The 12,370-nt window shown below is 44.0% G+C and overlaps 1 protein-coding gene across 1 annotated transcript in view; it reads right to left on the bottom strand.

Moving 5' to 3' along the window:
• Positions 1 to 12,370, bottom strand: part of NELL1 (neural EGFL like 1) — a 360,979-nt gene that overhangs the window by 181,146 nt on the left and 167,463 nt on the right. The window contains 1 exon segment of the mRNA XM_068147804.1: positions 1,597 to 1,722. Coding sequence (XP_068003905.1) covers positions 1,597 to 1,722 — 126 coding nt within the window.

Below are 12,370 nucleotides of genomic sequence, written 5' to 3'. Positions count from 1 at the left end.
TATGGCTTTCCCCAAGGATAACATGTGCATTACAACGTAGTCATCCCGGGCTGGCAATCATCCTCATACCGAATCCTCCTGTGCCATCTTTCCGCTTGAGAAAACAGCTCACCCAGCGTGGTTCTAAACATGCTATTGTGTCGAGACGACCTATTTCCATTTCAATACATCTGCCTGATATTTTCCTCCTTTGCCAGACAGGTGCACCATCAAGAGAATCCTGAGACCAGCCTCTCTGGAGCATTGTGACTGAAAGCTGCTCTTCAGTTATGTCTAGTTGGGCAGAGTGATGATAGAGTCATAGAATCAATAAGGTTGGAAAAGACCTCAAAGATCATCAAGTCCAACCCGTCACCCAACACCTCATGACTACTAAATTATGGCTCCAAGTGCCATGACCCATCCCTTTTTGAACACCTCCAGGGATGGTGACTCCACCACCTCCCTGGGCAGCCCAGATCTGGCAGCTTCTCACATTTTCCCCAGAGATTTCCAGACAGGGTCCCTTAAAAACCTCTAGATGGAAATGAGCCTTACCTGCTCTCCACCAAGAATTTTTGGAGCTCATTCTGCTGACAGGTATTTAAAAAAAAATCACTAGATTCATTGTCCAGTGCTATCACATAGTGTGATATTATTCATAGTGTTATCACACTATGAGGCTATAACATGCCTCATAATCCTGCAGATGTTAATTCTCAGCATCAGTATCAGCAGTTTCTAAGCCACTTAATAATAACTGAGTTTGAGGTTTGCTGTTAAGTATCTGTCTCAGCTGTGTCCAGAAAACTTCTCCTCCCGGATAATTTCTCATCTTTCCATTCACTGGCCACTTTCAAGCCACAAGTAACAAACTGTTATTTCTTATCACTAGGTGCACAAACTAATCGCAGTCTCTGCACCTTGCACACAAGCCAGCTGTGGGGCATGGAGGAACAGCACCATGAGAATGCTGAGGCACTGGAACAGGTTGCTGAGAAGGTATCAAAGCTGTAACCCTTGAAGTGTTCAAAGCCAGGTTGGATGGGGTCCTGAGCAACCTGGTCTATTAGAAGCTGTCCCTGCCCATGGCTAGAAGTTGATAACTTTTCATGTCCCCTCCAATCCAAACCATTCTATCCCCTGGTAGACAACAGCACTCTGTGCACCACAGGGATTTTTGAGCCACCTTCCAACTCAATCCCAAAGGGCCCATACACAGGAAAGGCACCTCCTCACACCACCTTTACCTATCTCACTTGTGCCTGAATTTTTTTTCCAATAGGCAGCTAATACAGAATCATGGAATCATAGAATGGTTTGGGTTGGAAGAGACCTCCAAAGGATATCAAGTCCAACCCCACTTCAGTCAGAAGAGACATCTTCCACTAGATGAGGTTGCTCAGAGCTTTGCTGAGTCTGACCTTGAATATCTCCAGAGATGGGGCTGCAGCTACCTCCCTGGGCAACCTGTTTCAGTGTTCCACCAACCTCATGGTAAAGAGCTTGTCCCAGAAAAAGTGTCATTTGGAAAGGCCCAGGGACTAATTAGAAACTAAGTAATAACCACAACACAGCAGGCATAAGAGTTCTGTTGCTGTGCAGCTGAGAGCTCACCTGTACAGGAGAAATCATCCACACGGACGTATCCCGTGACACAGTCACAGCGATAGGACCCAGGCAAGTTAACACACACGGTGTTGGCGTGACAATAATGCATCTTGGCAGCACACTCGTCAATATCTGCAGGGAAGAATCACCAAGGAAAGTTACAGTCAGGCTTAATAAAAATCAATAACATGACACAATCTTAGAATAAGAAAAAACAAATTCCATTTTCAACTCCAAAGGCAATCTGGCTTCACTCTAGCATAAAGAACAAGATAAATTTAGCAGAAAAGTATTCCTTAAAAGTGAGCTAAAATCCCCGTATAACACAATCACACAATCACAGAATCACCAAGGTTGGGCAAGACCTCAAAGATCATCAAGTCATCTGGCACCACAGACCTCAGGACTAAACCATGGCACCAAGTGCCACGTCCAATCCCCTCTTCAACATCTCCAGTTGTGGTGATTCCACCACCTCCCTGGGCAGCACATTCCAACGGCTAACAACTCTCTCAGTGAAGAACTTTCTCCTCACCTCAAGCCTAAACTTCCCCTGACACAGCTTGAGACTGTGTCCTCTTGTTCTGGTGCTGGTTGCCTGGGAGAAGAGACCAACCCTCCTCCTGGCTACAACCACCCTTCAGGTAGTGGTAGAGAGCAATAAGGTCTCCCCTGAGCCTCTTCTTCTCCAGGCTAAGCAACCCCAGCTCCCTCAGCCTCTCCTCATAGGGCTTGTGCTCGAGGCCTCTCCCCAGCCTCATTGCCCTTCTCTGGACATGTTCAAGTGTCTCAATGCCTTTCTTAAACTGAGGGGCCCAGAACTGGACACAGTACTCAAGGTGTGGCCTAACCAGTGCTGAGTACAGGGTCATGACGACTTCCCTGCTTCTGCTGGCCACACTATTCTTGATAGCAATGGTCTCCTTCTAGTGTTCTTCAGGAAACTACATACTTTTTTTTTTTAACTCTGAAAAAGTCACACTTCTATTTGGGTATTTTCTATGACAGTGTCAAAAGATGAAAGCTGATGTAGAGTTTTCAAACATAAAACATCTGCAACACTGAAATCCTAACTCTGTCTCGTCGATAAACTAAAGCATAATGGCACAGTAGCTCTGGACAGATGCGATGGTGGCAGATGCAGGGCTGGCCAGGGAAGACACAGCAAGGCTTGTCAGGGCAATGGAGCAGATTCAGTTGCTGAGTTGATCAGTGACTACTGCAGCCCTCCAGGCTCACCCAGGTGCTCTGACAGTGTCCTGTCCTTGAAAAACTCTTAGGCTGCAGGAGTGACTGAATAGTGCTCTGTGCCACTACCACATCCTCCACAAGCAGAAGATTAAAGCAGTCACCTAAGCACATTTTAATGCTGCTTTACATCATGCCAATGGGGGGGAAAAAAAAAAAAAAGAGAAAAAATTACTAAGGAGCAGTAGAAACTTGACCCTATTTCTCTGTTTTCTTCAACAATCCCTACTGCTGCTGCAAATCCAAAATTCAAACCTGCTTTCACAGTAGTGAATCAAACCTATCATTTACTTGCCTGTTTAAATACCCCAAAGCTCTGTGATATTGTAAACTGCAAAAATCTTCCCCTTTCCTTCCCCACAAAACCAGATATTATACTGAAGAATTCTCTTTATTTTTCTTCCCAGCAGGATAGATTTTCTGCTTAGCAGCACAGATTTTACATAAAGTAATTTATGGTTTTCAAAAGATTAATTCTAGTGTTACATACGTCCACACAAAGAAAGATGAATCAGACTCTCTTTTTTTTTCCTCCCCTATTACTTTCTCCTTGCTATTGATTGCTGGCTCTACCAAAAGGCATTCACCGACCATACAGTTGAAGATCTTCCCCAGCCAGTGGGGGTACAGTTGAGTTGGTCACACCACAGTGTGGTCTTCTACCACACCCCTCTGCACAGGCACCTTGTGAGACCAGCTACAGTCTCCCTATTCCTGTGCCTATGGAGACACAATGGAAGTGCCACAAGGGGTTAGCTCCAGAACATCAGCATTTAACCCCAGAAGGTGACAGGGTTTAATTGTGCACATACTGAGTTCTTGGTTGCCTATATCAAGGTATCCTATTTAACCTTCCTAAAACAAAGTAGCTGCACTTGAGATGTACCCACAGTTTCCAGCCTCTGAAAATGAAACACTTGCCAGTTATGCTCACACTTTCTACACTACAGACATCTGTCCAGTAGGAACTGCTTCGTGTTGGCCACCAAACAGCTGTCATTTGGCAGCAATTTCTGACTGCTGCCAACTTGGGCTGAATTAGAAATCATGGCCTGGAGGCAAAAGACTTTGTATACCATTGCAAACACCTTGAACTACCTCACTCCCACATTTCTGTTGTTTCTGTTGCAGTGCCACTTGATGAAATGAATTTTAAAGAGTCAGGAGCATCAAATATATGGAAGATAAAAGCCAAGAAAAAAAATCCTCCCACATGTCTTGTTATCACACCACTGAGTGCTAGAGCCACTTGGGAAACACTCAGGTGTTGATGTGTGTTCACACTGTTCTGCTTGCAGTCTCTTTTTAATAGGCTTTCGGAGCACAGCTTTGAGGAGTTTTCTCTTGCATACCTAATAATTTTCTAGAATAAAAGGGAAAGGAACAAAAAGAAAGCAAGAATGTCAAAACAGCAACTAATTCCCCTGAAAATTAACCTGATGCAGTACCCCCTCTCTCCAGCTTCCCCACTGAATTCACTGGACACATGGCTTCTCTTTCTTCCCCTAGAGGGAAGGGAGAAGATTAAAAGTCACAGAGGTGAGGACTTTTGAACACTGATTCATTGCAAGGAAGGCCCACACTGCCCTAACACAAAATACAAGAATATCCAGGGATAACAAGAAAATTCACCACCTGTATGGAAATATCACTGTAGGAGACTGAGGACTTCAAGTGATGACTTGACTATAAATAGAGGAATTGAGAACAACTGACACTGGGTTGCTACAGAAGTCCTTGAATCAGGATGAAAATGACTGGACCTAACAAAGGAAGCAGAAGGAACAAAAGATTCCACTCTTCATCTACTTAACTCTCCTCTCAATCTTTCTTGGTGCATTTTCCACAAACTTTTGCAGTCTTCCACATTTTCTTTTCCCTTTGCAATATTCAGCTTCGACTAATACAAACATTTCCTTTACAGAGAGTAACACAGAGAGGTCAAAACTGGCAGTAGTATTTTCTTACCACAGCCTGTAAGGCAATGCTAAAGCTGTTCTTCTGGGCCACAATACTACAAATTCTTGTAAAAGCTTTAGGTATTCATCACAAAAAGCTTTGGGTTTTCACTTAATATTGTTTGAGTGAAATCCATGAAGCACATAGTGGTATATATCAGCTCAGTTGTAATGGAACTCAAATTGTGATTCATGTGTATGGATTGCTTGTCTCACTTGAAATATTAGAGCTCATCTTCTAGAGGTCTTTTGAGGTGCTAAAAATACATGATTTATGTTTCTCTCCAGACTGGGGAAGTAGTTTGTTTTTCTTTTAAAAAGGTATACATATGGTCTTTAAAATGAGACTTGACACAGCATAATCATCATTCACGTACCACCAGCTTCCATCTACATGAGGCAGCTCTTTGCAACAACAAAGACATTTAGGCTCTGGCTTTTCCCAAGCTGATAGAAGGATGCAAACAAAGTTTCCACAACAGTGGAGCACAACAGTGGGAGAACATAAGACAAGTCCTAGTCCTAGAATTTCAGTCCCCCTAAGCTTATGTGAAGATAAACACATGCCTGACTCCACTGACTTAGTAGCTCCTTGTTCATGATATTTACTTTTTGTTCTCCTTGATTCTGCCCTCTCTTGTTCATGACTCCTCTCCACTGCCAGACTCACTTGACTTCAGTTCTGTTTCCCTTTGGTTTGTTTAGTTTTCATTTACCCTCTATCTTCTTTCACGCATCTAACATGCCCCATATCTGGTTTTTACCTTTAGCACAGGGTTGGTGTCTCAAATTGTGCACTACAGCCCTCGGGGAGCTGTAAAGCATAAGACAGCAGCAGTCAGCACTTTCCTGTGAGCTGGCAGCAGCTCAGCTTCCCCCCGTTGCCTAATAAGAAAAGACTAATTACTAGCTGCAAATGTTTAGGTTAGCCTTAAACTGTTTACCAACTTGGACTCTTTGGTAGTAATTCATCACCAGGGCAGCAGTGCAAACACAAGCACCCTCATCACTTCTCTGACTTTAAGGGATGGAGCTGCTGTCCAGTCAGAGGCAGGGAAACAACCCAAACCAAAAGCAGATAAGCCAAAGGAAAATTTCCCTTTCAATAAGATATAGAAGACATAGAAGGTTTCAGCTCAACATGAGAAGAAACTTCTTTACCGTGAAGGTGACAGAGCCCTGGAGCAGGCTGCCCAGAAAGGCTGTGGAGTCTCCTTCTCTGGACACATTCAAAACCCATCTGGATGCATTCCTGTGTGGACTACCCTAGGTGATCCTGCTTTGGCAGGGGGGTTGGACCCAATGATCTCTAGAAGTCCCTTCCAACCCCTAATGTACTCTGATGCTGTGATAAGGCTGGGAAACATTACCCTGATGTTGTTGAGTAACTAGCCAACTAAAAATGTCACCATAGCTTTCATGCCAATTTCTGGCTGGAACGGAGACAACATGCTGGAGCCCAGCATGTTCAAGGGGTTCATGGTTCAAGGGGTGGAAGGTCACTTGCAAGGATGGCAGTGCCAGTGGAACCACCCTCCTTGAAGCTCTGGACTGCATCCTGCCACCCACACGTCCCACTGACAAACCTCTCTGCCTGCCCCTGCAGGATAACTTATAACTATTACTTTTTATTAATCAAAATGTTTCTTTCTCTCACCACCACACAGCTCCAGCTCTTTGGGGTGGTGGATAACTTATGAATATGGTATTTCTGACAGTTGCAAGTGAGTTACTTTCATAGCTGCGCAGGCAGCATGCACAGATGATAATGCAGTTTAGAGAACACAGGATTAAAAATAAGCACAGAAAGCAGAACGAAGCATTTGGGGAACAGGTTTTGGCCAACAGCAGCAGCTCACTCATTTGCTCACACATGCCAAAGCAACCAGCAAAAAACCCGAGATTCTTCTTCTATAGCAGCAGCCACTATGATGTTAGAACTTAACTGAAGTTCTGAAAGATTGCTTTATCCAGGATTATTCAAGCCTTTTAATTTTCTTCCTAATTGCTCTCTGAAAATACACTGATAGTTGTATTTAGAATGCACAGCAGCAGAATGGGCTGGCAAGCAGTGTGCTTGAGTGGGTGTAAAGGCTTTCCTTTAAAGATGCTGCTTCATTTGCTCTTTCACTGCGTGGCTTAGGAGAGGCTATGTAGTGAGCAAGCTCGGTTTAGGTCTTGCAGTCTGGCTGGCCGGCAGGATTCAGAACTTTTACTCAAGTCAGTGCCACCGTCCCTGCTCTCCACCTACTGTCTGGCCTCTCGGGAGTCACTTTAAAGCAGATCAACGTCTTTAAGGACAGTGCTAGGAGATTCGTGGGCTCTGAGGAACGTTCCTTACGCCCTCTCATGGACGTTACAGCAGAGAGGTTCTTCAGCACCCCCAGGTATTTTAACACAGGAATTACCAGCAGCTACTTCAACAAAGAGTTGTGTACTTCGGGAAAATAACCCGGTGTCTGTCAGGGGAAAAAAAGAAAAGGAAAACAAAATAAAGAGAACACTTTCATGTGCTGTATTAAGCCCTCTGAAGAGTAAAGGGTAAGATGTGACTGATGCTGATTATAATGAGACCACTTCAACTGAAATGGAGTTAATCCCCAACAAGCTGGTGCTGGTCCTACAGGAATTGCAGAAGCAAGCCTACAAGAGAAGAGGTTCTCCCACTCTTCAGTTGAGAGCACACAGGGGGTTTCATGGGTTACAGAACTGTTGCTGTATCCCACAAGATCAGGACTATGTAATGAACCAGCAGGGATCTGTGCTGCCTCTATCTCGAGTCAGAGTAATACTCTTGACTACATTGCTGAGGACACTGCAACAGGTAAGAGTCAAATTCAAAGAAAGATGTAAAATGAACTGTGAAACAGAATGCAGTTCAGCTCGGATACATTTTGAAATTTTCTCTTATAAAAATGTGAAATTGGAAACAATCTCATTGTGGCCGTTTGAGGCTGTGCCTTTAAGAAAAGGACAGTACTGGGGCGCTATGGCTGAATGTTTAGTAAACAAAAGACAGGTCTAAACAAATCTCATTGGTAGAATGCAACTTTAAGTTTTGAGTGTGACTGGGACTTTCCTCAGTTCACTCTTCCCTCCTCCTTTCCAGCTCGTCTGCTTCTAGGCTCTCTGCCAGACTGACCCTGGATAGATAAGCGTGTGGCCTACTAACACTTTGCTTTAATTTATAACTGCTTTTATTAACAATTGCTCTTTTTCTCTCTTTCTAACCCTCTTTGGGAAAAAAGGGGAGAGAAGGGGCTACAGGGGGGGAACCCTCCTCCAGAAGGAGGGGGGGGGGGGAATTTCATTCCTGTATTATTGTTCTTTTTACTTTGCTTTATATTTCTGTGTATATATTGTAAATACTGTAAATTGTGCATATATCCTGCATTCCCTAAAAATTGCTTGTAAATATAGCATTTCCCTTTTTTGCTTCTCCAGCTGTGGCTAGGTGTGGTTTTTGTTATTTTTCCTCTTTGTGGGAGGAGAAGGCTGGGCCTTTCTCTCTAACCTCCACACTCATATAGCTGTAAGACCCATGATGGGGTTTAGCTTGTTCTTTCATATCAGTTTTGCCTTTAAAACAACTCAAAACCAAATTTGTTGGTCATTTTTATCATCTCTTTAAGAGGTGATGTGTTCAGTACTTCACATTATACATTCAGTAGTATACATCAGTCATCAGCAAGTTTGCAGATGACACCAAGTTAGGGGCAGATGTAAGTCAGTTAGAGGGTAGAAAGGCTCTGCAGAGGGACCTCGACCGACTGGACAGATGGGCAGAGTCTAACAGGATGGCATTCAACAAGTCCAAGTGCCGAGTGCTGCACTTTGGCTACGGCAATCCCATGCAGAGCTACAGGCTGGGGTCGGAGCAGCTGGAGAGCTCCCAAACAGAGAGGAACCTGGGGGTGCTGATCGACAGCCACCTGAATATGAGCTAGCAGTGTGCCCAGGTGGCCAGGAGGGCCAATGGCATCCTGGCCTGCATTAGGAATAGTGTGGCCAGCAGGAGGAGGGAGGTCATTGTGCCCCTCTACTCTGCTTTGGTTAAGCCGCACCTTGAGTCCTGTGTCCAGTTCTGAGCCCCTCAGTTTAAGAAGGACATTGAAACACTGGAACGTGTCCAGAGAAGGGCAACGAGGCTGGGGAGAGGCCTTGAACACAGCCCTATGAGGAGAGGCTGAGGGAGCTGGGATTGATTAGCCTGGAGAAGAGGAGGCTCAGGGGTGACCTCATTGCCTTCTACAACTACCTGAAAGGTGGTTGTAGCCAGGAAGGGGTTGACCTCTTCTCCCAGGCAACCAGCATCAGAACAAGAGGACACAGTCTCAAGCTGCGCCAGGGGAAGTTTAGACTCAAGGTGAGGAGGAAGTTCTTCACCAAGCGAGTCATTCGTCATTGGAACGGGTTGCCCAGGGAGGTGGTTGAGTCATCGACCCTGGAGGCGTTCAAGAGGAGTTTGGACGTGGCACTTGGTGCCATGGTCTAGTCATGGGGTCTGTGTTGGACTCGATGATCCTCGAGGTCCTTTCCAACCTAAGTTATACTGTAATACTGTGATACTGTGATACATTACACATTCTTTCACCCATCACTCACACTTATTCAAAGTCAGGAAATGAACAAACTTGTACACGTTCCCTTTCTCAGAAGCTTTCCTAAAGCTTCACTCCAACTGTTTATTCAGTAATAAAGAAAAATTCCTGCAGATGTGATAAGCAGAAGCTGAGTTACCCAAGATTCATCCTTGCAAATGCAATAAATGCCTGCATGGATATAGCAACATGTATCCCAATAAAGAAAATACTGCTTAACTCTACCAGAGCTATGGTGTTTGGCTGTTCATCAGAAAGGAAACAGAACACAGATCATGGAAAGCCAGAAAAGCCAGTGGCTCTTTCCCTCCTGCAGCAGGCAATAGACTGTGGAATAAAATGGTGACATTCCTCCCTAAGCATCCTATCCATCTTTCCCTAAAGCAGGAGATGTTTTGGGCATCCCCTAGCTGTTGAGGAGATGACAGGGAAAAAGGAAAAAAAAGAGAGACTCGTCACAAAGCTTATGTAGGACAAATTCTTGCCACCAAAGATGATTTGATAAGCCAAACCATAAATTGTGAGCTCGACTGTCACAGTCTGTCAGCACAGTACACCTCCAGGCAACTGCAAGCTTTGAAGTTTGGAATCATCAATTTGACACTTTTCTCCATCACACCCTTGCCAAAACCTGCAGTATCTCAACAAGGGTCCAATCTGCTCTGTGCTCCTCCAATCATTCCAGGGGACAGGCTCTTATCACTTGCTCCCTGTGACAGAACAAGGAGCAATGGAGGTTCCACCTCAACACAAGGGGGAACTTCTTTACTGTAAGGGTCACAGAGCACTGGAACAGGCTCCCCAGAGGGGTTGTGGAGTCTCCTTCACTGGAGACTTTCAAGGCCCATCTGGATGCATTCCTGTGTGACCTGAGCTAGATTGTATGGTCCTGCTCTAGCAGGGGCTTGGACTCAATGATCTCTTTGGGTCCTTTCCAACCCCTGACATCCTGTGATCTGTAAAGTCTGCTCCCATACAGAAATGGTGCAACAGTCCAACACAATTTGCCCATCTGCAATGCAGAGGGAGTTAACTGCTGTCCCCTGGCTAGATCTCATGACAGAAATCTCAACAAATTACTACAGGGTCAGGAGCAGGTAGAGTTCTATATAATACATCTAACTGGACTGCTCTCCCTTAATATTTAGTCTCACTCTATAATCAATGTTTCTTCTGCAAAGGCTCTTACTGCATGAGAATTCATTCTAAATCTAACTACTTCATGCTTGGCTGTAAGAGTTACCATTACACAAGTCCACAACAAATACAAGGTTGTGCTACTACTGCTCCCAAATATATTACAGCCCATTAGAAAACAAAGCAATATAATCACCCCATTCCTACACAAACAGCTCTGTTCCCTAGAAAGATTGTGTCTGGTTTATGGATTACATAAATGTACTTCCCAGCCCTGCTTGCTGTTGCTTTTGATTTCACTCACAAAAGGAACTCCTTTTGGATGTCAGTAGACATTGATGAAATGAACACTGCTGCTGGAAAAGGAATGTCAGATTTCTCTGAGATTTACCTCCCCCTTTGTGGTTACTTTAAGTCTTTCTAAACACTCTTAGAGGTACTCTCCAATGCTTCTATGGGGGAAGAGGGGAAGGGGTGGGGGGAGTGCTGGTTTTCTCTCGTCTTCCACTCACCTACGTTAGGCAAGCAATATGATACACTCAAATAACTATAGTCATTTTCATTCAGCTAACAGCTTTTCAATCCCTTCTGTCTGATTTTACTAATGGCTAAGGGTGAACAATGGATTACTGTATCAAAGTGAACAATTCCTTCTTCATGCCACTATACTGACAGCAATTACACTAAATACCTGGTTCCAGCAGCACATGTCTCGTACCATCATCCACATTTTTTATCCTGCACTGTTCTATATTTAGCCTTAATACCCTTACCAAGTTTGTCTTCTTCTATCTGCATCCTGTGATATTGACTGGCTTACTCTTCCAAATCCACACAGATGCTATCTTCAAATGATAAATTGTGGAAGGTTACCCATATAATTGATCTCGGATCTCTGTGCCCACAGCAACCTTTTACTGTGGCATTTTGGAGGACACTGCATGTCTTTGAAAAATTCAATGCCAATGAAAACTCCATGAGTTGGGTTTGGGTTTTTTTAAGAGGGGAGCTTTATCACATCAAAAACAAAAGGGAGGGGGGGAACCCCCTAGAGAATTCCAATTCCTGGAAAACTACTAGTTCTGCATTTAATAATGACTATAAATATACACTGTCAAGATAAATGAGACATGTTAGCAGCAAACAATCATACAAAATTAATAGTCCATCATTTTCCCACTAAAGGAAGTTGTTCACACAACGACCATTTGTGCAGCACAATGAAGCACAACAGGTAGTGGAAAAATATGGTCCCATGTTGATAAACACTCACTGTGCCCTATCTTCTCTATTTATGGCCTTCACAACATAGAATAGAATAGAATAGAACAGAATAGAATAGAATATAGACTAGAATATAGACTAGAATATAGACTAGAATATAGACTAGAATAGAATATAGAATAGAATAGAATATAGAATAGAATAGAATAGAATAGAATAGAATAGAATAGAATAGAATAGAATAGAATAGAATAGAATAGAATAGAATAGAATAGAATAGACCAGACCAGACCAGACCAGACCAGACCAGACCAGACTGGAAGAGACCTTTTAAGATCACCAAGTTCAACCTATCACCCAACACCATCTAATCAACTAAACCATGGCACCAAGAAGCCCATCCAGTCTCTTCCTAAACACCTCCAGTGAGGGTGACTCCACCACCTCCCTGGGCAGCACATTCCAGTGGCCAGTCTCTCTTGCTGGGAAGAACTTCCTCCTAACATCCAGCCTAAACTTCCCCTGGCACAGTTTGAGACTGTGTCCTCTTGTTCTGGTGCTGACTGCCTGGGAGAAGAGACCAACTCCCACCAGGCTACAACCTCCCTTCAG

Source organism: Melanerpes formicivorus, unplaced genomic scaffold, assembly GCF_026170545.1.
Source record: "Melanerpes formicivorus ecotype bairdi unplaced genomic scaffold, bMelFor1.0.p_v2 SCAF_16, whole genome shotgun sequence".
Lineage (NCBI taxonomy): Eukaryota > Metazoa > Chordata > Aves > Piciformes > Picidae > Melanerpes > Melanerpes formicivorus.
The sequence above is the reverse complement of the archived record's forward strand: the minus strand, read 5'-3'. Positions and strand labels throughout refer to the sequence as shown.